The sequence below is a fragment of the Sus scrofa genome, chromosome 8, assembly GCF_054392235.1.
Source record: "Sus scrofa isolate SSC_HxYL_T2T_F1_AM1 chromosome 8, Sscrofa_HxYL_maternal_Yorkshire_Landrace_v2.0, whole genome shotgun sequence".
Taxonomy (NCBI): domain Eukaryota; kingdom Metazoa; phylum Chordata; class Mammalia; order Artiodactyla; family Suidae; genus Sus; species Sus scrofa.
Window position 1 is genome coordinate 16,350,440 of NC_139390.1, and position 26,072 is coordinate 16,376,511.

The 26,072-nt window shown below is 38.7% G+C and overlaps 1 protein-coding gene across 1 annotated transcript in view; it reads left to right on the plus strand.

The window, feature by feature from the left end:
* Positions 1-445: 445 nt before the first annotated feature.
* The window catches only part of LOC146400341 (uncharacterized), a 67,686-nt gene continuing 42,059 nt past the window's right edge, over positions 446-26,072 (plus strand). Inside the window, exons 1-2 of the mRNA XM_084973755.1 lie at positions 446-808; positions 2,875-3,010. Of these exons, the coding sequence (XP_084829881.1) occupies positions 640-808; positions 2,875-3,010 (305 nt within the window). The 5' untranslated portion in view covers positions 446-639. The remainder of the gene's footprint in view (positions 809-2,874; positions 3,011-26,072) is intronic.

Here is a 26,072-nt window from a genome sequence, read left to right on the forward strand (position 1 = left end):
TAATTGGGGTGTCCAGGTTGCTTACCTACCTGCCCAGCCAACCCACAAATTCACAGGTTCCTAGAACCCCCCTCAGGTTTGAGAAATCACTAGAATGATTTGAAGCACTCAAGAAAGCACTTTACCTACTGGCAGATTTTTATTATAAAGGATGGAATTCAGGGAGCGTCAAATGGAAGCGATTCATTGGAGAAGGTCTGAAGAGCTGGGCAGAGACCTTCCATTTCCTTCGGCACCTTCCTGTCCTCACTAACCTAGATGTTCTCTGAACTCTCGGTCAGGTATTTTTTATGAAGGTTTCTTTAGTAAATATGACTGACTGGAACACTGACCACTGGTAATTGAACTCAATCTCATAGCTAAAAATTCCAACTCTAATTATAACTTTATCTGGCAACCAGCACCCATTCTGAAGCTATTTAAGGGTCCTCAGTCAGAACATCTCATTAACATATGAAACACACTCATCACTTCAGAGATTCCAGAGATTTAGGTGCTGTGTGCCAGGAACTAGGAAGAAGACCAAATATTTATATTTTCTTTAGTATACCACAGGGAGACTCTCTGAAAAGCACAGTCCAGATCCTGAGTGAACAAGTCAATTGTCGTCTCCCTGAAATATAGAAAAGCTAGTGACAGATGGCAATCACCGAACCCCAAAAGGCTATGATGCTTCTCTACTGCTCCCCTCTCTCCTTGAATCCAGCTACCCAGAAGGCAAGGATAAGCAAAGATGCTAGAAGCAGCCAACTGCGTCCTTCCTCCCCATTGAGGCTTCCAGATCTGAAGCAGTGCAAGCCAGTAGGAGGTGAGCTGCTCTATGCCTGTTATTAGACACAAGTTTTGATTATTACACTGATGGCTGACCTTTTCCTTAATGAAATGAGATTGTTCTTAGAACTAAAGTTGGGTGCAAAGCTGTGATTTGTATATAACTTTTCAGCCAGGGCAGGGGAAAAAATAGCCAATAGAGCAAATACGAAGGAACAATGGGAAAAAGAAGAAAACTGCTTTGTTGGCACCTTATCACATTTAGCTAAGTCAATGAAAAGTTTATATTACCATGAGGCAGCTGAGATTGGTTTTTTTACTGTAACTCTATACATTGAGTCCTGTGGGGACCCAAGATTTATTTGTGCTATATTCTTTCAGTACCTGACCTATTAAGAAACCCTACTATATTGTGATTTTCCTCTTAAAAAGGGGGGGAGATATAAGGAATAAAATTAAACTCATGCACTATTTTAAAGTATCTTCCTTAAGAGCACTGACAAAATTTTCTCTGGGATGAATATTATCCTTAGAGCTTTCCTATAAGTGATTACCCTTGATTATATAAATTATTTGCATAAAGAATATTCTTGGCACTGAGTTCTCCATAATGTACCCTTTGGTGACATGGTCATTAACAAGTTTGATGGATGGTTCACAGCCTTGAGCCTTGGCCTACTTCTTGGAGTGATCAGTGAGTTGAGTAGCATCCAAGAGGCAACTATAGGAAAGATTCAACCCTTGGTGTCATTCAGGCTTGTCTTTGGCAGTTTAGTTGACTGATCTTTGCATCTTCCCATCTGGGCAAAGAGGCTTTCAACAAAGGAAAATGTGAGCAATTATAACAAGATTTTTTAGGATCCTCCTGGACCTTCTACCATCAGTGCTTGGGGAACATTGCCAGCTCACAGTCAATCATCTTTCCTATTTACTGTTTGCAGCTATTTAGTCACCTTTACCCCTGATGAGTCACTCTTCTCAAATGGCATCTCTCCATGATTGACTGGGACTGCTGGCAAACAGGTCACCTTGCTTTCAAGTACTATTTTTTTTTAAACAAATATTTCAGGAATTTGGGCTTTGTTTGCAGAAAATTAAAATTCATGCTATTAGGTGTATCTTCTTTCTCAGACAGCTCATCCAGCTATGTAAGATCTTGGACAGATTTAATCGATCATTTCATGAAGAGACTGACTTTACCTTGGAGTTGACCTCTGAGGCCCAGCTCCTTCAGTTTTTTGTTTTTGTTTTTGTTTTTCTTCTCACATGCCACTCCTTCACTCTCTCCTGGGTTCTTAACAGAGACCAGGTCTATTTCCCCATATAGATTGGGAATTTTCAGGAGAACATTATTGTTGGTTAGAAAATCAAAAATCTTCTTATCTCCCTATACACTTCTTTCTTCTTGTCTCCTTTGCCTAAAATAAGGTCCTTATAATCAGCTTTATTCTTTCTTCCTCTCTGCCTTTTCTTAAAGTGTTCACAAATCCTCAAATTTCATAATATATGCCTTTTCCTAATTAAGCAAAACATAGGGAGAAAGTTTCAGAACATGGGTTCTAAAGTCTTAGCAAGAAAAATAGGAACATGTGTCATGCTTCCGAACTTAGCATGGGTCCAAGGCAGGTCTTAAGTGGCATTAATACATATCAGGGCATTCTCAAGTCAATAGAACTATCAATTCCAAGGAAGTATAAATTTCCTCTTTTTTGTTCTTCGATGTATCCCAGAATTTATTATAGTGCTTGGCACATAATAGTCATCCAATAGCTATGTGTTGAGTGAATGACTAACTAAATGGAAGAAGGAATGATGGAAAGAAGAAAAGCAGCAAAGAAGGAAATAAAATTTTATTTTGGACTGAAGAAAAGGAGAAATATTTAAGGTGATGCATGAGGAAAGGTCAGAATAGAAATAGGAGAATGGAGTATGGGATTGGAGCCAGACATTACTAGATAGACCAGCATCATGAACCCATATTCAAAGTGGATGAGGAGAGGAACTTTCAGGTAAGGATGAACAGCTATTCCTGTGGGGAACTTTGTGAGATGTGACAACACTTTGTGAAAGATGCGACATGTCTTGGTTTATCTTTAATTCCAGGATGGCAAAGAAACATGGCACGCCTTCAGCACTATGAATATCCACAGAAACCTAGCCCTGTATTCCTACTTGGAAGGTTCGTGACTTTGGGGAGAATTGAAAACATGCTCTTGACTTGGGCATCATCTGAGTCATGGTAAGGCCAGTGGAGAATTAAAAAAAGATGATTAGGATCTTAAATGGAACATCTTGAGGCCCCTCCTAGGAAAAACTGGGTTTGAATTTGAAAGGAGCTGGAATTCTTGCATTTTGTGGAAAAGAATGAGACAATACAATTCACTTTATTACTATTAATGTGGCATTAGTATTATTATCATTAATAAAGTAATTCAGTAGCCATTTTCTAATGGCTACCATGGACCAAGTACTGCACTAGGTGTTGCAAGTACAATGTTAACAGGACACAATCTCTGTCCTGCAGGTCCTTCCAGGAGGTTCTATGTATAAGAAAAAGGCCATTCAAACAAAGCATGCTGTGTACAATGATACATGCTGGCCACAGGGTACTGTGGGGATACTTAAGAGACACACATGCTTGAAAGGATTTAGAAATTCACACTATAAACACACAATTCAGAAATCAAGAATTCAAATGAAGACCAAGACTCTGGTCTGAAATTTTTCTTTTCTGAACATAAAAAGAATCCCATAGGCAGGAATAATTCCTTCAGTGTGCTATTCTGACCTAGACATTTATAAAGTACTTCTCTTTATTAAAATCCTCTTTAAATTAAGTCCCTACTGGGAAGCTCACCTACTGCAGTAAAGTGAATATAGCGTTGACCTTTTCTCCCCCAAACAGTTCATTTTTTATATCATAACCCTCAATGATAGGGGACAAATTATTAAGCAAATATCAACTACAATTAACCTTGACCTGATGCAAATCTTTCTTTTTCTTTCTTTCTTTTTTAACCTGGGAAATGCATTCTGTGGAGTTGGTTATCAAGGTCAAACGATGCAACACTTTTGAGTTAGAGCATGGCTTTGATTAAAAGATAAACCTTTGACCCGTGACAGTGCTACAATCAGAGTAAAACTATTGCAAACACAGTTCTTTCGGTACCAGAGAGCACATTCAATATTCTGGCGAGCACGTGACATCTGTCAAACAGGATGAGTTAAATATTTCTACAAGTCACTCATCAAATAATGAGATTGTTAAGACATCCAGGCAATGCACAAAAGGAACATGTTTCCATTTTAATAATTGATTTGTTCAGTGAATAATACCCAGAGCAGTAGCAGAGAAAACAGCAAGGACTCCAGCACAGAGAAAATAATTAAAAGAAGTCTAACACCCTAACTGTTCAGAGGAAACATCAATGGATGGGGTCTCACCTGATTTGCACATAATGTCATTATTTCAGATTAGACAATTACTGGAAAATAATGTCGTCTAATGAAATATGAGAAATGTAGACACTGTAAAATTCATAAAAGAACTACACCAAACCATTTATTTTGCCATTTAATAACCCATGGGCCACAGCTGATTTACTGAGGGATGTAGATAATTAAGATTCAGAAACAAAATACTCAAGATCAAAGAAGCTACCTAAGTTTATCTAAGTCAAGGTTACCTATGTTCTCATTTGAATAAAGCCTTAACACAAACAGGAACCTATGTGCTTAGATTCATCAAAGTGTCTATAAATATCCAATAAAAATACTCCCTATTAGGCCAGAGATTGACACTAAATAATAGAGAGTTAAGAGAAACTTAAGACCTATTCTTGTTTATGTAGAAGCATCTCCGAACATCTTCATTCATTCATGTCCAATACAATAAGGGTCCTTACTGGGTACCATGCCTTCTCCCAGTCCCCATGGATATACAAGTAAATAATTACATTATGTCCCTCTTCCTCAAAGAGCTGGCTATATTTCGGATGAGGGGGATAAGTATATAGTGACAAAAATACCAAGTGATAAGTGTCATGACAAAGAGGAGGCAAAGGATCAGAGTAGCTAGGAGGAATTAGGTAAGGCTTCACAAAAGAGGTGGTAATTGAACTTGACCTTGGCAGGCAGAGAATCTGAGGAGGGGCATTCCAGGAAGAGAGGCGCCCAAGCAAAGACACTCTGTAGTTAGGTGTGGCTGATTTATCCAGTTCCCCCAGAGAAAAAGAACAGTACAATGGTCAAGACCAGAAACTCAGGAAAGATACAACCCCAGCCTTATCACTTGTTATCTGTACTATTTTGGGACTTACTCTTTTGGATACCTCATCTCATCTCTCTGTGCCTGTTTCCTATTAAATGGGTCCAATTCTAGTCAATTGTGGATAGAGTTGTTCTGAGAATCAAAGCTGTTGATAGATGTAAACCACTTCTAACCGTGCTGAGTATATGCTAAGTTCTGCATAAGGCTGGTTCTTAACCTCTGTCTTTGGGAATAGAATAATTTCTCTCTCTTAGCTTTTCCTGTGTTATATAATATCTTAGATCAGTCTGGGAATCTAAGGGAAAGTCAGAGTGTATTTATTTGAAGCTGACTGGTCTTGGCCAGATGACTTGAAGAACATAAGAGGAACAGGATGATTAGGTGAAGCGGAAGATCCCCGTGACTCAGAAGAGGAGAGTACTCAATGTGAAGTCTGTAGATCAAGAAAAACATAGTTACAATGTTGTGTTAATTTCTGTTGTACTGCAAAGTGATTAATGCTTTTTAAAATCACTACCACATTGTAATTTCCAGGTTAGTTATTTTTCAGCAAAGGAATGAAATTGTTTTTATATTCCCTATAAATATCAAAGAAATGGAGTTCCCTGGTGACCTAGCAGGTTAAAGATCCAACATGAGTTAACTGCTGTGGCACAGGATATATCCTAGGCCTGAGAACTTCTGAGGGCCATGAACGTAGTCCAAAAAAAAATTTTAATAAAAAAAAAACTTTTAATGAAAGAAAAAAACATAGTTAGTCCTAGTGAATCAAATTGTTATTTTGTATAAAGTATCTTTAAAAACTGTTCTATAGTATGTTGAAACAGAGTCTAGAAAAATGCAGATAGTTAATTCTAGAAAGGCCAAGGTGCATACACTTTTTCTCAGTGTTTGCTAGGATTAGGTGAAGGGACATCTCAAATATCCAAAGCTGAGATGAAAACATAATCAAATCCAACATACCACCACTTATGTGTTACTGTATTCATTACTGGCCTTGGTCATCAGCACACAGTCCCTGATTTCTGTGACATTTAAGATGACAGTTTTTCCTCCCAGAGCCAGATTTCAGAGAACATATTGTGTTACAACAGCCCTGACCTCTCTAGGGAGATGGGAGCACGCCCCAAATACCACGCTGACCTCATTCCAGCACAGCGGCTGCTCTGCACAGACTCATTGAGGAGACCTCACCCAGCATACTCATCCAGGCTTTCCTTACTCAGAAGTAGGGTTCTGTTCCATTCAGTTACTTAGAGACCACCTGACCCACAGTCACAAGAACCAGCCAACCTCTTGTGTCCTGAAAAGGCATGTTCTTTTTGATCCACTCTCTAAAATGCACTACTGAATTCATGAATTTAAATTCAGGTTCAGGGTGGACACATCCAATATCTGCAGAAGCCAAACAGACAATGTAAATATATAAAAGTGTAAATGTTAAGTCATAGGTGCTCATCTGCTTGCCTCGCAACCAAATACCTACCAAATGGTGCTTCAAAATACTGTACAGATCAAATGAAGTCGTCAAATATGGAAATACATCTGGCTCTCGGGCCACCTATTTTCAGTTCATTTTCCTACTTTTTCTTTTTCTTTTTTCAATATGTTTATTCCACAATCTCTTGCTTGCTTCTCCTGAACCTCCACTTTCCTCCCCTAGAGAAACCAGGGAAGCCAATCATGTGCCTTTGCAAAGAGTGGGATGATGGTGACCTTGAATCCACACAGAGATAGAGATTACGCTGTAGGAAAGAAAGTTTTGAGCTAGAATTTGGAAGAGCCCCCTTCCATTTCCTCATCTGCAAAATGGGAATAAATGCTATTATTCATTATATGTGACTTGACTCCCAGAAAGGATTCTTTTCAGGGGTAAAAGAAAGTAATGGGCATATTATAATCATCATTATGATGCCCAGGAGAGAAAAAGAGGAAGATAAGGCTCTATTTACCGCATAAATAGTCACAATTGTAACTGTTAAAACGTGAAGCAACTTTAAAGCAATCCTTCTGCATCCCAGAGGACCTGATAAATTGCCCTTATATCTCTTCTCATTTGACCAACGTGCTCCAGATTCACAGACTCCAGATTAATGACTGTGTGATCTAGTCAAATTTACCCATTCTTCAACAAAATGCTAGCAGAAGGAAAGGAATATCTATTTATTCCATATACACATATACATCTCTCCAGGAATATCACTGATTTGTTTTTGCATCAGTGTTGGAAAATTTTAAAATGTATTTAGTTAACAACCATCTCCTTGGCTTTTCCAAACACACTGCTTTTCAGACACTTTATTTATAGATCTTCCTTTGGTTTTCTTTCACCCACTGTAGAATCCTGCCCTTATTTATACTGGGTATTCTCTCAGCAGATGTTGCCCATTCAATATGATCCTTATATAACAATTTAGGGAAAGTTGAAGAAAGTGCATTTCATGGTATTTTTAAGCAACCATCTCTTTCTTTTTTACCTTCCAACATAGTAAAATAAATACAGAAATTACATATATATATATCATTTAGGAGGCTAGTATGCAAGATCAAATGAGAGCATTTAAAATCTACTGTCAACATGGGTCATAAGATGCTGAAATTGAGCTGAAATATATTCCTAATACAAAGATGTATATCAATCTTATCAATCTCCTGCAGTAAGAAAAAATTAATGTCCCAGAACCTTGTCATAGAGTCATAAACTTGAATGACACCTCCAATAATGATTCTGCTTTCAGATGTGAAGGTGCCTGAGCCCTCAAGATACCCTAGTCTAATCAGATGAGGGAGAGTTAATAATCTCTGGGAGCCGCCCATGAGAGATAATCTTTTACTAAACACTCTCATGTAAAGGACTGTGAAACATTAATGCCCCCAGATTTTACATTTTCCTGTATCCGTGCCCTTTGATAATTGACTTGCCCACCCACTGGCTTGGCCATGTGACTTGCAGTAGACAGTGAGACATTAACGAATGATGCATGCAGAATCTTGAGAAAGTGTTTGAGTATTTCTGTTCTTCTCTTGCACCCCTGCCTTCTCCTTGAGATGTCCTGGAGCAGGACCGAATCATCCCGGCACAGAATTTCTAGACTAGTCAGCCCCTCTTAAACCCATGGGCACATAAGCAAGCCAATCAATATAAGCCAGGCCTGATCCAGACCCATGACTGAGAAATAACAAATTACTGTTCAAATCCAACACCCATTTCTGATAAAAGTCCTTCAGAAAGTGGGCATAGAGGGAACCTACCTCAACATAATAAAGGCCTTATATGACGAACTCAGAGCTAACATCATTCTCAATGGTGAAAAGCTGAAAGAATTCCCACTAAGATCAGGAACAAGACAAGGATGCCTGCTCTTGCCACTACTATTTTGTACTCAGATGCAACAAGTTCTTCTTGTTGCAAGGAAATAATTATGGATGTCCCATAAATTTAGCCACAATGCTGCTCGATGCAGTACCATTAACATTACAATAAATTGCAATTAATCTGCATCTTTAATAATTGATGCCTGATTAAGTAAATTGTGTTAAATTACTATGTATCTGTACAGTAAAATACTGTATGCTCTGATTTAATAAGAATATTTCGGAGGGAAAATGGACAGTAAAATAATTCAGGTTGAAATATGTAAACAGTTATCTGATTTTAGTAATATTTATATATACACATAATTGCAACATCTATAAAATTATATATTAAAATGCTCTGAAGATAGAGAATTTGAGTAGTTTTTTTGCTTATTTATATAGTTGAAATATATGCAATAAATATGAGCTATTTTTCAATTGGAAAATCAAGTTACTTGCCAAGTGAAGAATGGGGGAAAATTTAACCTAAAAGTGTTTCATGAGAAAAGATTCCAGAAATTGTAGTTGATCATATACCCAATTTTCATTTAGTCAACAAATATTAATGAGTGTTTTTTCTATTTCATGTGCCAGAGGGATGTGGCAGAGAATAAATGAGTCTTCCACAAGTCTATTTTCCAAGTCCATGATTTTCTTTTCTGTGGAAAGGCTCATTTGAACCCTATATTAGGGAGAAGAGGAGGGAGTGGGATGATTGGGAACTTGGGGTTAATAGATGCAGACTATTGCCTTTGGAATGGATAAGCAATGAGATCCTGCTGTATAGCACTGGGAACTATGTGTAGTCACTTATGATGGAGCATGATAATATGATTAAAAGAATGTATACATGTATGTGTAACTGGGTCAACATGCTGTACAGTAGAAAATTGACAGAACACTGAAAACCAGCTATAATGGAAAAAAAATCATTATGTAAAAAAAAGAAAAATAAATAAATGAAAATGAAATTAATTTAAAGAGAGTCTTCCACCTCATAAAGCACACGCTTTGTGAAGGAGACAAGACTGTTCATACATAAAATAATTATGTATCAGGTCATAATAATTGCATGAAAAAAAATAAAGCCATGTAAGGGGCAAGAAAGTGAAAGCAGAAACTCTGCTTCAGTTGGGGTGGCTAAGGTGATGACACTTGAACAGAAGGAAGCGAGGAGAAAGCCACATGAATATCTGAGGAAAGAGCTTTCCTGACAGACATAATAGCAAGTGCAAAGAACCTAAAACAAGAGTGTCCTGTATTAGAAGCTATCAACATAACAGTCAGATAAAAACAAAGAATATTTTAGACTTTAGTAATAGAACAGCAAGGAATCAATGTTCCTATAATTTTTCAGGTCAGATTTCCTGGAGGATGCTGTGATAAAGTCAGTTCCTGGTACCACATTTTAACGAGGCATATTGAAGAATTAGAGCACGTACAGAAGAAAGTGTTTAGGATAATGAGGGGTTCTGGAACTGGCGTCACTTGAAGACCAGCAGGAAATCTCGATGCTTAATTGAGGAAAAAGAAGAACTGATAGAGATGGGAGAGAATTGTCATTTAGTCATGTGGAGTTTATTCTGTTTGGTTTCAGAGAGCAAAAGCAGAATGAAAATTACAAGCAGACCTCAACCAAGGTCTTAATAAAGCAGATCCTAATAATTTAAGACTTAAAAAGTGAATATTAGCAGTGAGTCCTAGTCCTGCTTGTCATGGGTTGAGTCCCACTTGTAATGAGATGCTGTGAGGTTAGTCCTCTCCATCAATAAGACCTATTGATCTGTATTCTCATACTGCTCTGCAGAAGATAAAGCAGTTACCCTGGGTGATGAAGGCTTACCAGAGTATAGCATCACCTCTAAGGGGTGCCATTTTGGAGGGTACCGTTATAGGATCTTTTACTTGATTCATGGAATAACACAGATGAAATAGCACAGGCTACTCTGGAAAAAAATGACACCTGACTCTAGAATCTTCTAACTTTCAGCTGGAACAGGACCTAGACATCCTGTAGGCAAGGGCCATTCTTGACTGGGGCGAAAGAGGGAGGTGTCAACTGCCCTCTCAGCACGTGTGGATGGAGGCATCTGGCTTCTAATTCAGTAGCAGATTGGGTTATTTCACAAACGCTTAAGTGAGCAAATGATGGTTCTATTTTGATAGGTGTTAATCAAAGCTATTGTCACAGAAGCAGAGTCTTTTGCTACAATCTGTTGTTTGGTAAATGTGCAAAATACATCATGGGGACCTTTCTTCTAGTAACCACATTGCCTGAAACATGAGGTATAAATAGATGGTATTGAGAATGATTTTTTTTTTTGGATATTTTAACAAAAACATCACCCTTCAATTCACCCATCTACACCTTTTACCTTCGTTTTCCAAGGAATGTAGAGAGCACAAATCTTGAGGCACAAGATTCTCTTTTGGCCCTTGCTATATCATATCCCATAACCATATACCTATCACCTTGCACAGGGCCTGAAATAAAGTATGTTCTCAACAAGTGACTTTTGAATGAAATAAATTGAGAAAATTACTGTACTTAACAGACCATACATCATTCTGGCAATGCTGAGGTTGCTTGGAACACTTTGGTGTTCTGCCGTAGAATTTAACTCCAATATTTTCATTTTAACTTTCTTTAATAATTAAGAATTTTTATCCTTGAATGCGCTATTTTCACAAAGCCAAACAGATGGTCAAGTCAGTAACAGGGCTTTAAGGTTTAAACAGGAGTGAATTTAAAATAATGGGAATGGGACCCCTTAGCTTTCTAGAACCACAGAGCGTTATCTAACCTGGACACATAACACCAGAGCCGTCAACTCATCCAGACTACCAAGGGCTCTGGCACCAGCTGTCTTCATCTTCTGCCTGAAATATTGCAATTTTCCTTGTAAATTTCTTATTTCTAGTCTTTTCTTTTCCCATTTTATTGGTTCAGGGCCTACAAACAAAACTGTTCATATTCTGGCTCTGAAATTGACTAGTTCCAGAACCTAAAATAATGGCCCGATTTTTCTACTGCTCAGTTTAAAACCTATAAAGTGGGAATGATATAAGGACCGGATTAACATCATTTCCTGATGATTAGCTGAAGGGATACAGACAAGCTCCAGTGCTGACCATTGGTATCATTTCATTGTCACGATTTACTTTTTGGAGCAGCTTCCTTACCTAGGATTAGAATTTAAACACTGGAGTTCCCCTCGTGGTACAGTGGTTAACGAATCCGACTGGGAACCATGAGGTTGAGGGTTCGATCCCTGCCCTTGCTCAGTGGGTTAAGGATCCGGCATTGCTGTGAGCTGTGGTGTAGGTTGCAGATGTGGCTCGGATCCTGCGTTGCTGTGGCTCTGGCGTAGGCTGGCAGCTACAGCTCCGATCGGACCCCTACCCTGGGAAACTCCATATGCTGCGGAACTGGCCCAAGAAATGGCAAAAAGACCAAAAAAAAAAAAAAAAAAAAAAAAAAGAAAAAAAAAAAAAAAGAATTTAAACACTGATGTGAACTTCAACACTTCTCCTGTCTGAAACCTCAGTTCCAATCCCATTGTGACTCATTCCTTCATCTTCCTATCATCTTCCTCTTTCTTACCCCACAAGTACAAACACGGCATATAACTCATGTCCTTGTTGCTTTGTAAATTGTTTTCAAGCCTGCTGATTTGCTGTTTCCTTCTGAAGTTCCTTCTCCTGAAATACCCTTATCCTATTTCTTTAGCTTATGAGTATGTGCTCATCCAGTCAATATCAACTGCTACCTCCATTTTCCACTAATTATTTAACTTACATGTTGGTTACACTGCTGGACTCTGAGAATCTCAGGCTGGCAGAGATCTTGTTTCCTCTGTCTCCCCAGTGCTTAGCTTGCTCCCTGGAAATAATAGGCTTGCCAAATAAACTTAAAGATTATTCCAAAAGAATGAGCTACAGAACTCATTTCTGCAAGGGCACACTACAGATCCAAGAGAGTCTGTTTAGCCTCCAGGGCTGACTAACGTTAAAGGGGGTAGTGCCGATGAAGATGATTTGTTTTAAATTAGCACACGTTACTAGTTGGTAACATCCAGGATTTAGACTTTCCACTCTCATTGGGAAGTCAACTACCCAGATGCCTATTAACTCAAAAAAGAGAAAAAGAGGTGGCATATACACCCTGTATTTTCATCTTGGATGAAGTAATACTAAGAAATAAACAGGCAGAAAATAATTAAAGGGATCACTTTACCACTTTTCTCTGTAATAGCAAACAAGCTCGATATTTCTAGTAGCACTGAGTTTGACAATGGAAACAGGGTGAAAAGACTAGACAACATATTCTAGAAGGGATGATTGTGCTCTTCCTCCATCATGAAACCAATCACAGTGAACACTGTTGATGTGTCAGCAGGTGCATCTCTCCACCTGCATTTCAGCATGAGTGCTAAGATGGCCTTATGAATACAGCATGAATTGCGTGCTTGACACAGAGTAGGTGCTTAATACATGCTCACTACAGTACATTGAAAGATGAACAATATTATCTATGAATATCAACATGAAAACTGGACTGTCTTCCAGATGGAGGGCTGATAAGAATGGCTGATAGACTTGGTACCAATGTTAGGGATGAGCAAGCTTATTTTCCTGGTGTGGTGACCGAGGATGCTGACAGGAGTAATGATAAATGCTCATCATACCTTCACGGTCCTCCTTCTGCTATCAAATATTTCTGTTCCAGAATGGATCCTTAGTTTTCTCTCGTCACAATCTACTAGCCCTTTCACTACTTCTATACCAGTGAAAAAAATGATCATTTTGGAAACCATCATTTTAGTGACTAAACCTAGGATTTAGGTTTCATCCCATGTGCCAGTTCTGGTGGCTTGGTTATGGACGCTAGCACTGTGTTGAGAAAAACTCTGAGGTTTCATCTTGACTCAGTGGAAAAAAGAAACATTATCAAAACAGGAGAAAAAGAAGCGGCACATGCAGCATGTAATAGTAATTCTTGGACTAAGAAATTCAAACAAATAAGCTGATAGAAAATAAATGAATTAAATAAATCGCTCTGCTACTTTTAATTATAATAGTGAACACGTTCATGTTTTTAGTAGCAGCGAGTTTGACAATAGCTATAGTATGGAAAAAACTAGACTATATATTTTTATAAGTAAAAGGAGAAAAGGAATTAATATGTTTACAACTTCATGTTTCTGAAATTGTCCTAGGTGCTTTAAAGTAAATATCTTATTCCCATTTAACCATTGAAGAAAGTGAGGCTAAAGGAGAATAAGAAACGTGCTCAAGGTCATACAATTATAATGGAGTATTATTAGGGTTTGGTCAAAGGTTGTTTGATGAAAAAACAGTCATACGTCATGTTGGATCCTTACACACATGCACACATATAAGCAAACACACTCATATGTACATATATACATAGGAGTATGTATATGCATACATGATGCAAATTTATCATATCAAGGACATGATTTTGGAACACCAAGAAGTAAATAGCAAAGTTTTCACAGGCAATGAGAAGTATTCTAAAGCTCTTTCCTATTGTCAGTTTCCTTGAGTCTTAATTCATATCCTATTGATGGAATTTACATTCTACAATTTATACATCTGACCTTTCCTAAATATAGAAAACTAGCTAAAAATTTACCCAGGAAGAAAAACTTTAGAGCTCATAATTAGCAAGAAAAGTGGGTGAAAGGCATGCCATCTTACAGTCCATTATAATAATTATGAACTTAGGACTAATGATTGGTTATTAAGATTACTTGTATTCAGTCTGGCCAATAAGGCAAAAATGCATTTGAAGCAGTTTTGAAAGGTTTACATGAAGTAGTGTTAATTTTTTTTAGTTAACACTAAAATACATTCCTTCGTGTCTGGAAAATTGTCTGATGGAAAATTTGTTATTAATAGTGCTGCTAAGGTCAAGCACCACATGTAAATGAGATATTATTATGTAAAATGCTTGGAGAATTTTTCCAGTGATAAAGTACAAATATTTTATAAACTTAACAAAACATGGATAAGCTTTTGGGGTTGGGTTCTTGGATCCAGTATGATAGGCTGATGTTTTCAATACCGCTTTCTCTCCATTGTTCTTAATGAAATACAACATTGAAATCTACAGATAGCTGGAACACCAGCCAATTTCATAAATGTTCTCCCTCTTTGTTTGGGATAAAGGAAAAGGGTTTTTTGTTTGGTTTTGTTTTTGGCCTGTGAAGAGCTTAAAATTATAAATGAGTTTGAATGTCGCTGTCACTGCTATTCAGTAGATGGCTAGGTTCCCAAGGACCTATGGTGGCAAGAATCATCTCAACAGGAACAAGGTATGTAAATAATGAGGGTTATAATCTCAAGGGATGGGAAAGACATTTCCTGGAGAAAAGAAGTATCTTGGCTGAAATCACACCATTAGTAACAGACCACATCTCACTGCTTCAGCATGTGCATCTATTTTGCCTCTATTCTCCCTCTTTTGTTCACCTCACACACATCACCCTGTATGGGTGTATGGTCTAAAAATGGAGAAATCATAAGACTCCCAGCCATAGAAGTCAAAATCAAACTACCAACCAGCTCATTTTGAGGCTTATAAAGAGCAAATGACTCACCCACAAATTGCATAATTAAGAGATGGTTTTAGAATGAAAGGCACTCATTGGCCTTCAGCTCATTCATCTTCCACCTGAACTCCCACCCGTGAGATCATCCCACCCAAGATGAAAATTATCTCTCCATTTCCACGGGGCCACACAAGAAATCTCCATCCAAATTTAAATGGATTTAATTCTAACAAATAGCCCCAGCATAAATTCACAGCCAGTCTGCTGAGCTGCCTTTGTTTTCCCAGCATGACTGGGAATAGCCTGCTTCAAAGAGGCACAACCTAGAAATCAAGACTGAGGACATCGTGTCCACTCTCTGTATAGATACAAAGACCCTAAAAGAGCGACCTGCCTGTTACTATTCTCTCTTCTGTTCACGGCCTCCAGAGTCACACTCACTGTTTATGAGGCATTAGGTCATCCACAGTGCTGGCCACTGATCAATATTGTTAACTTTTTCTGCACATATTTTACCCTTCCTTCTAGGTCTTAGAAAAATGACCTTTGAGTCCTTTTTTTCCTTTTGTTCTCGTTCTATCCCTTAGCCTACTTGATGAGGAAAAGATGAAATAACATACAGAAGGATGCACTGCATGACCAGGAAAATGACTCATCCGGCCAAATAACCTGTCCGCTGGTTACTGAGTCTTGCCAGTGTACATAGACATCCACTCCTAAAATACCACAGCAAAAAAGGAGGGGCTTTCCTGCCTCTGCTCTCTGAAATGCTTCCACATTATCTTCATCGGGAGTTCTAAAGTTTCAGCACAAGAACTGGATCAATCTTAAAGTCTTATGTGCTTGTCCATTATTACATGCCAGTTTTTATGCACTTTTTATGCTCATTTTTCTGATCAGGGAAATGCATAGCTTTCCCACATTTGAGAAGTCTGTCCATCTCGTTTTTATTTTTTTCATTCATTTTATTAATATTAAGTAATTTTGATGTACTAGGTATCATGAGAGTTACTGAGGTATAATGAGAGATAGGTCAAACAGAACCACTGACTTCCTACAACTTAGAGATCAGCAGGAAAAGACGACATGAAATAATAAAGCATTCAATAGTGTCACCCCTCAGTAACAATAGCAGGGAACACCATAGTGCTTTGATCATGTGCAACAAAGAGAACTTTTGAGAGATAAATCCACATTATCAGCCATACTAACAGCCAAACATAGGTATTATTATAGAGGTTTGTTAGTTTTTTGTTTTTGTTTTTTTTTTTTTTTTTGGTCTTTTCTACGGCCACTCCTGAGGCATATGGAGGTTCCCAGGCTAGGGGTCTAATGGGAGCTGTAGCTGCCAGCCTACGCCAGAGCCACAGCAACTGCGGGATTTGAACTGCATCTGCAAACTACACCACAGCTCTCGGCAACACCGGATCCTTAACCTACTGAGCAAGGTCAGGGACCGAACCCGCAACCTCATGGTTCCTAGTCGAATTTGTTAATCCACGACGGGAACAACCGAGGTTTATTGGTCTTAGTTTGCAATGTTTTTAAGAATGGTGCATATCAAATGACCACAAAACTTAAAAACTTACAATAACAAACATTCATTTCTCACTCATGCATCTGCAAGTCAGCTGAGCTGTCTTTACATCAGTCTGGGGGTCTGCAGGTCAACCAGAGCGATGAAACTGCAGCTAGAAGGAGATGTAATACCTTTTTCTCATGACAATAGCAGAAGCCCAGAAAGGTAAGCCAGCTGTGTAGCAGATTTCCAGACCCTGATTATATCATGCCCACTCTCCTCCCTGTGACCATGGCCAAAGTCAGTTTGGGAAAATAAATTCTGCCCACCATGAGGCTGCAGCAAAAAGGATGGAAGCACAATCCCGCAATTACTTAGTGGGGAGAGGAGAATCAGGTCCAATCATCTAATCTACTCAATTTAGTTTGGTAAATCCTGTTGGTGCCGCTTACCTATTAGACCTCTGTGATTAAACAGGAGGTGACATTCTTAAGAATAAATGTGTATGAACATGATTTTTTTGGTTTCAAAATATTCAAGTTCATCAATAAAAGCTACATAGGGCAGAGTGAGGAGGACCTGGTTCTTACCTGTTCAGTCCTCTGGATTCGCAAAGATATTCTCTGCTGTCATGTGTACAAGTACATATTCACTGGTGGAATTCCAAGGGGAAGGAAAAAGCATCTCTTTTCATAAAGTTAAAAAATGAAAGGTACACAAATAAGGAGCTATGCAGAGATGTTATTTCAGACTGGAGGACGGTGCTACAGAAGTTCATAGAAAACAGAACTGAATCTTTGAACTTGGCATCTTGTTGGATCTAGGAGGAGGGGAAGCAAGGAGATTCAAAATCCCTCCACCCAGAAGGTGCAAAATAGGGGAAAGGAAATAGAATCCTGCCTCACCTGAAGAAAATCTTTCCAATTGAATGGGAGACAGTCAAACAAATATACAAACTCGTCAACAGCATGTAAATACAGGCAGCTTCACAGCCTCTTGTTTCCCAGAAGGGAGTCTAGGTTTCCTAATAGAGTCTTTATTAGCCCATTTGGAATTGGAAGGAGCCTGTTCCAAACAACAAAGTCCCACGTTCGTTCCAGGCTTTCAGCTATGTGGTCTCTGAGGTGGGGCCTGTGTTATTATTAAGTCTTGCCTCCTTAGAAATACTGAGAATCTTAATGTGTGCACAACAGGTGTAAATAAAAAAGCCCCTCTGACATTGAATTGAATATGGAAGGACATTATAATCTTGGGAAATTTTGGCAGCTTTGGGAAATAGGTCCTTAAGGTTGTAAGCAGAAGAGAAAAGGGGAAGAAGAACTAAACTTCGCCCTTTAAAAAATGTTTCAGGACCTCATTCTAAAGGATTTGAAGGAGTTAGTACTTGTTGGGTGTGTAATATGGACCAGACAGTGAGCTAAGGACTTTCCATACCCTACTTCATTTGGCCTTCTCAGATTCCTGATATATAGATATTGAGTATCTCCTACTACAAAAAAGGAAACAAAATATGAAAACCTTTCATGAAGAGTGAATGCTGGGCCTCTGGGTAAAGCTGGTTAGAGATGATTCTGTCCCCTCTGTATAATAAGGTTATTCACAAAGTCTGACCAGAGTTTTCCATTCCAGGGAAGTAGCTTCATGCTCACATTTGCTTTCTCCTAAAATACCACCCTAGAAACAGGAAAGAAAAAAAACTAATACCTAAGTCTCTATGGATAAGAAAAATGGGTAGGAAAAGAAGGTAGCAATCACAAAACAGCTCCCGAAGGCCCAGGAACTGGCAGTATCAATTACCTCGAAATATGGAGGTGATTCATGGAATGAAAAGCAAAAAAGAGAATTGATTTAAAATACATATTTATGAAGCTATGCAATCCTTAGATTTCTTTCCCCAATCTTGGCTGCTAAGGATATTTCCTCCCCTGCCTCAGCAAAGTCCGTAGTTTTGCTTTTTTGGAGATGACAATAAAAAAGATCCCTGGAAGACACCAGGTGAAAATGAAGTTGAGGTACCCCACGAACACAGGAGGACTGCATGGACTTTTACACAGTGGAAGCTGGATCCCTTTTATTATGTCTCCTATTCAGCTCTCAGAATGCCAGCTTTCACTCTCCAAATAAGATTTTGATGAATGTGGCTTTGCGGAATCCAGTCAGTCCACGAGGAAAAAAACAATAACATTGTAACCAGGAACCAAGAACAATATTTTAATGAAACAAAAAGCAGCAGGAACTAAAATGAACACTTGGAAGTTTAAAATAGGATGGTTTGAAGAAATAACCTTTGAAAAGGTTTGTAATATAAAGTTGAGATACTCTCCCCCCCAAAAAACAAGCAAAAAACGTTAGAAAATTAGAGGACAAGTTTAAGTGCCCCCATGTCTTTCTGGTGAAAGAGTGAAGAAAGAAAATAGAGGTGAGGAGGCTATCAAAGCAAATACATACATGCATATAGACATCAAAGATTATTTCCTATAACTAAAGGAAATGCTTGAGGTTATATACTGAAAGGGTCTATTAGTTTCCAGAACAATGGATTAAAAAGAAACTCATACCAAGCATAAGCATATTACCATTCGATTTTAGAACACCTGGGAAAAAGATAAGCTCCCACAAAATTCTGGACAAAATAAGCAGGTCACATGCAGAAAAATTATCCGAATCAGAAGACTTTGATTTCTCAAAGGTAGCCCTTAGAAAGCATTAAGGAATGCCTTCAAAACTCCAGATGGAAATTATTTTTAATCGAAAGTCTAAGTAAACCAAACTCAATTAAGAGATTAGAATGAAACCATTTTACGACTTGAATGCTCTCGAAGAGTTCTTTCTTATGTACTCTTTCTAAAGACAAAGATAAAATATATGAGATACAAGAAACAAGCAACTCAAATGGTAGAAGCAAAAAGAATTCCCAGAATGAAAGTAAAATATGGTCCAGAGATGACAGCTGTGACATAGGCATTGGAAGTGACCAGTCCATATTGGAAGAGTTCCAAAGTTCCCAGGAAAGACTTTAGTTTGATGAAATCCACAGACTATGAGGTGCATCTGAATACCTGAGGGAAGATTTAGATGACTTTGAAAATGTGGGGTTAAATTACTCATACAAAAAAAAAAAAAAACACAAACAAATATTAACTATAGGGGAAACATTCTGCAGGAAAAAAAAAGTAACCATATATTATATGGTTCAGCATTGAAAAAATATTTACAGATTACTTTCAAGTACAGCTATGATTCTAAAAACTTTATGTGTTAATTCATTTAATCCTCATACCAAATTCACGAGGTGGGTACTAGTATTTCCCCATTTTACAGACAAGGCAACTCAAGCCCACAGAATTGGGTCATTTGTCCAATGTCACACAGCTAGTGAATGATAAAGGTGGATTTTGAACACAGGCATTTGACTCCAGATTCCATGCTCTTGATGGCCAGGTTATACACCTCAAGTCATAATAACGCAATTATGAAACACTGATAGAACCAAAATTCCCAGTCAGTGAATGGGGAAATTAGGGAAAAGGAAGACCATGAATGTGTGATGGAAAGCAGTGAGGTGAAACAAAGTGCTGAAACTTCACCTTTCACAATAGAAAGTCAACAGATAATGCCCAATATTGAAAAAAGTAATTTAATATGCTATTGAGAGCAGTGAATGATAATACAATGGTAATCAGCAAAAGAGGAAGTGGTTTCTATATAGATGGAGAAATGAAGTAAAGGAGGGTAGGGAACTGCAATTATACCCAATTTTGTAGCACTAATTAACTCTTCAAATTCTAGACATGTTTAACTTTGATTAAAAAAAAAATAGAAAATAAAGAATGTGGCAACGGAGGAGGGGAAAGTGAGCAGTAGAGCCATGCAGTCTCCTATTGGAGGGACAGTCTCACCTCGGGGACTGTTGATTTGAGAATGCCATTGTCACTGATGTAGCACACTGGACAGAGCATGGCAGAGCCAGAGTCTAGCCTGGTTATGCTGAGTAGTGGCATGGTCTGGGCTACAACATTTCTCTTTTCTCCCATCTCCTCAGCTTTATCGCCTGCACAAGGGGATGTTGAACTAGAAAATCTCTAGATTAACATCATAGCATCTTTTGGATGATATTTAGCACATAAATGAGGTGAGGCCAGGCTGAGGAGAGGGAATGCTAGTGGGATAGGCAAAGCCTGAGACAAATATGAGAAGTTACAACAGTTTCCTCCAGCATCTATCCTCCCTTCCATCTGAACCTACCTCTTTTTTTAAAACTCTGTCTTTAGGATTGTAATGGTTTTGTGAGGCTTTCCCTCAACTCCTGTCATTCCCTTCCAGTGATGACTCTTCTCCTATCCTGATCTTCTAGAGCTGTATTATCTGCTATTACCTCTTTGGGGCCAATCCCTCAGAGACTCTGGATATGGCTCACCCTCATAAGATAACTATTCAGTTGTTCTTAATATTGGTGAACCCAAAACACACTTGAGAATCTTTTAAAGCCTATGGATACTTTGAAGAAGAAAAATAAACACGCGTACTAAAAATTCTGCTTTCAAAGGCCCCTTGAAACCTGTCACTAAATCCTATAATCAGATTTCAGTGATTAAGGAGTTAATAGCAATAAATCCTTAAGTCTGAATGGTGATCTTTAATTTATAAAGCAGTTTCACGTGCATTAACACAATAGGGCTTCTCTCCAAGTAGAATGCAGAAAATCATTCCCATTATTGTTTTTAGCTTCATCATGGCACTGGGCCCCCTCTCACACACATGCTGTTTTTCATCACAACAGTCTGAGCAAGTTCCTTGTTACCACCTTTGAGATGAGAAAAGTAGGGCTCAATATGTTAGAGTAAGCACAGCCTTGCTGTGACAAACAGGCATCTGTGGGATAGCGCTAACAGAGTCAGGGCTACTTCTCTTTCCCAGCCCATCACAAGGTTAGCTGAGGAAGGGCTAGCTGAGGAAGGGCTAGCTGAGGAAGACATGGCAGCAATTCCTATAACTGGGCTAGCTGAGGAAGACATGGCAGCAATTCCTATAACTGGGCAACCAACACGGGGTCTTCAAGGGGCTCTCATTCATCACTGTTTCTAGGCAGTGAAGGGAAAAGAGAAAGCAAGTCTAGGGCAAGCGTCTTTGAAGTGGGTGAGATGAAAGTCACGTACAATCACTTCCACCTGCCATTGGTGAATATTATGGCTGAGCTGTGTCCCTCCCCAAATTCCTATGTTGAAGTTCTAACTGCAATACCGCAGAATGTGACTTTAAATTAACACAAGGTCAAGAGGATGGGCCCTAATCAGTGTAACTGATCGACTTCTAGCAAGAGGAAATTTGGACAGAAAGACATACAAGGAGGGTGATGTGAAGACACAGGAAGAGCAGAGAGAGGGCTTATAAGAAACTCACCCTGCAAACACCTTGATCTTGGACAGCAAGACTTAAGAATTGTCAGAAAGTGCTTTTCTGTTGTTGAAGCCACTTCTTCTGTGGTACCTTGTAACATAGTTACATCAGTCCTAGCAAATTCATACAGCAAAATCTTTGGTCACTCCTAGTAAGCTAATAGGGGCTGTGTTCTCAGGAGGAAGGAACAAACAGATATGGTGACAAACAAGCATGTCCATCCACCACATGGACTGCTTTACTTTAGGTCATGTAGCTTTAGGAAGAAGAGCAAATTATTCACAGCTAGGGCTTCTAGTTTAACTTCCAGCATCCTTTTCCTACCAACCAACATTGCATTGAAATGTTGGCTCTGGCATTTACTGCCTAAACACAAAGTGAAAATAATTTTTAAGAAAAAATACTAATGAAGACAAAATGCTTAGAATCTTAAAACCACCATATCTTTCTCTTCTGCCTCCAAGAATTATAAACTTTTTGGGGTGGGTGCGATAGGTTTTACCAGGCAGTCAGAACCCCCAATCCTTCTATAGAGAGTTCCTAAAAATACATCTCTGTAGAAAGTAAATTATCTTCTACGTTCTGGCAGTTTTCCTCTGAACAGTCTTTTCCCTTTATGCCATGGTTAGAATCCTTTTCAAGTTTATTGCTGCTGTGATCTTCTGTGTAACTCTATTTTAAGCTGTGTACAGCAGAATGAACACTGAAGGTACTACTCAAAGAGAAAAGAAGGAAAGATTTAATACCATAGTCAATATTGGACCTGGGATTAGAGAATTTCTTATATTTGGACTTGGGAAAAATAAAAGACAACTCTGAAAAACATAAATACTTAATTTCTAAAATAGATCAGAGTAAATCAAAGCATGACTATATGTGCATAATATTCTGAGTCTCCATGAACATAAACTAGCTATTAAAAGACTCAGTGGTGAGGTCAAAACACAGAGGAGCCTTTTCAATACAGCTGGAACAACCGGAATGATTAAATTATGCCGGTGGATTATGTAATACATTGCCCTTCTTGCTACATTATCTAAGACATGGTTCTGAAACTTGATTGCCTATGAGAATTCTGCTGGTTTTTAACATACAATAGTGAAACAGGCTCAATTTTAAGTGAAAATTCATTCATTTGTTTACTCAACCAACACTTATTACCTAGTATATGATACACCCTGTTCTAGATAGTGAAAATGCAGTCCTTATTTCCATGCATCTTATAAATGACAAGCAAAAATGGTAAGTCAGATATCTATGTGCCATGAGCTTTAATAAAAATAGAGTAAGGAAATAATTATGAGTGTTATGGGAGATACTAAATAAATCACAGAAGGCTTCTCTGAGGAGACGACTTTTAAGCAGAGATATGAATGATGCAACATTTCTAGGGGAACAACATTCCAAGAAGAAGGGCAAACAGGCACAAGGGCACTGAGTAGGGAGCCTGCTGGTCAGGCTCATTGAATGGCGAAGGAGTCAGATATGGTGCAAACAAGCATCTCCATTCATTGCATAGAATGACTTACTTTAGGTTGTGTAGCTTCATGAGAAGAGGAAAATTGTTCAAACCTAGAGCTTCTAGTTTTAATTTCCAGCATTCCAGCAGGACTTGGCATTGGACTAGGTATGTGGGGCAAGTTACTGGAAGCCTGGAGGTGGGCTAAAGACTTTGATTTTACTTTGAGAGGGTTTGGAGGGTTTTCAGTCATGAAACTGAAACCATGAAACCCTGTGAGAGAGTCTTCAGTCATGGAGAAACATGATCAGATTTATGCTTTAAATTTTGGTGTCAGGGCAAGAAGAGAGACCAGGGAAGAGCCCACAGACGTGGTCCACTGACAGTACCAGTGGTCCACTGACTAGGATGAGAGTGGCAGTGATGCAACAAAAGACAGTATTTGTGTACATGAAGTTAGCCTCTAGAGGACTGCTGAAATGATGGATGCATAGCATGAGAAGAAGAAAAGTACCAAGAACAACTCCGATTTGGGGAGTTTGAGCAATGTGGTAAATGCTGGTGTCTTTAGATAGAATGAGCAGTGAAAACTGTGGCAGTTTGGCTGGAGGGGGCCCTGTTATTTAGCGCAGAAGGCGGAAGACTCTTTTCTCCATAAGGTATAATTAAACTTGCTGTTTGAAAAGTTACAACCTGATCCGTCCCTCTCTAGTGAATGAGTTTCAGGTGGTCCTCAAACCACATATTTATTTGATTAAGATTTCAGTCAAATGTCAGTCTCATTTGTATTGCATTTGATTGACAGAAAGGGAGTAAGTTTTTCTCTATAGGATTTGCAACTTGGACAGATCAAGAGCGGCGGCAACTTGGGTGTGGATGCCCTTACCTACCCAGGCTCCCACCTCCCTGCCTCCAGTCCGCTCTGGAGGCCCTAACCCTTTTGCTGTCTCTACTCTTAGCCTCCGATTCTGGGCTCTGGCTCCAGAAGAGCACTGAGAGATACCTGGCTGTTTTCTTTGCTACCACACCTATGGCAGTCTCCCGAGAAACTCTCTAGTGTGTACCTGGAAGTTGCGAGACCAGGAGTATTGCACCTGCTCTTGGGGAAAATCACACCATGATGCAGGGGGTGCACTTACTCTAATTTCTATCGCCCCAAATCCACCATCTCCATTTTTCTTTTCTGAATTAGCTAATGGTACAACAAAGGGCCATTTTTACTCCTAAATTTCAGCTAGAAAAGGACACCATAGCCACAGATACCACTGCACATCCAGATGATCAAGACGGAAATCAAGTTCTCAACTGTATACTTTTCCAAACATACTTAACAATTTTGCTCAGTTTATCCTGATGGAAACATGAGATGTCATCAAATTTCTGGAGGACCTGAAACCATTCAACTAATTCAAGTGGGCCTTCGTACTGAACACTAAGCTAGTCCACTTCCTTATTTCTTTCATTAAAATGATAATTAAAGCATCTCTACTCCTAAGTGATTGGGCCCATGCTGATTTTAGTGCATATGATTGAAATAAAATCAACAGAAAGAAAATGTATGGCTGTTGACTAAAACCCTTTGAGATTACAACACGACTTTGCCATCCCAACTAAATATATGCAAATATGTGAAATGGATAGTCAAAACCCCAAGTAAAAAACTCCAAACTGTGAGTTTTGAGTCTGCTGATAGTAATAGTACAAAATTGATTTTTCTTCTTCATAAAGCTTACTTTTACATGACCCAGTTCCAGAGAGCATCCGAATTTATGGTTCAATATGATTTGATTTAGCTATGGTCATTAAAGGGACCACAAATTTGCCATTAATCATTGATTATGTTCAATCAGCTCTCAAGGTGACTTATGTTTTCTCACTACTTGCAACATTATAATCTGCCAAACAGGCTTCCTGGCATGAAACAGAAGATTTCTCTTAAGTAGTTGGAGAATTCAGTTCCAATTGTATTAAGTACTTACTGATTACACTTTCTAATATTTTGCTTTTAAAGACCTAGAGCTTTCCTGACTACAGATATGTTTTAGATCTCAGATTCTGGAAGAGGAAGGGGTTTTGCTGTGGTACAGAATGGTAAATTCTACCCATGATCCCAAAACCAGTTTCTTTGTTTGAATTATTCTCTATAAAGAAAGCTTTTAAATTTCTCCCCTACTTTGGCACAACATTCTTTCAAGCCACCTTTTTTTTATGTTGACAAAAGGAACAGCCTGAAGGTAGGGCCCATATGTCATTCATCTTAATATTGCCAGTCCTTTGTGCCTGATGCATAAGAGACACTTCCTCTGTGTAAAGAGATTTTGTATATTCTGTGAGGGAGATATTATGTATTGCATCTTAGCATCCATTTCCACCTCTTTTTCTGTTCTTCCCATCCTGTTTTGGATAGGGTGGAAAGCCAAAAACAATACATTACATCCTCTGTACACAATTATATCCTCTGTGGCTGTGGTTGTGAATACATGGAGGTTCTGCCAGTAAGAGCCAGAAACACAAGATTTGGAAGTAGAAGGAAAACAGAGACCTTGCTTCTTGCACAGTGGATAAGTAAGCTCTACAGATGTGACTATTTAGAGCAGCTGAACTCCATCCATTGTGGTCCAACACATAACCTTGAAGATGCAGCAGTAACTGATCATAGACATGGAGACATAATCACAAAATCAGAAGTCATACCTTGTGCCCTTCCACATCTCCAACAGT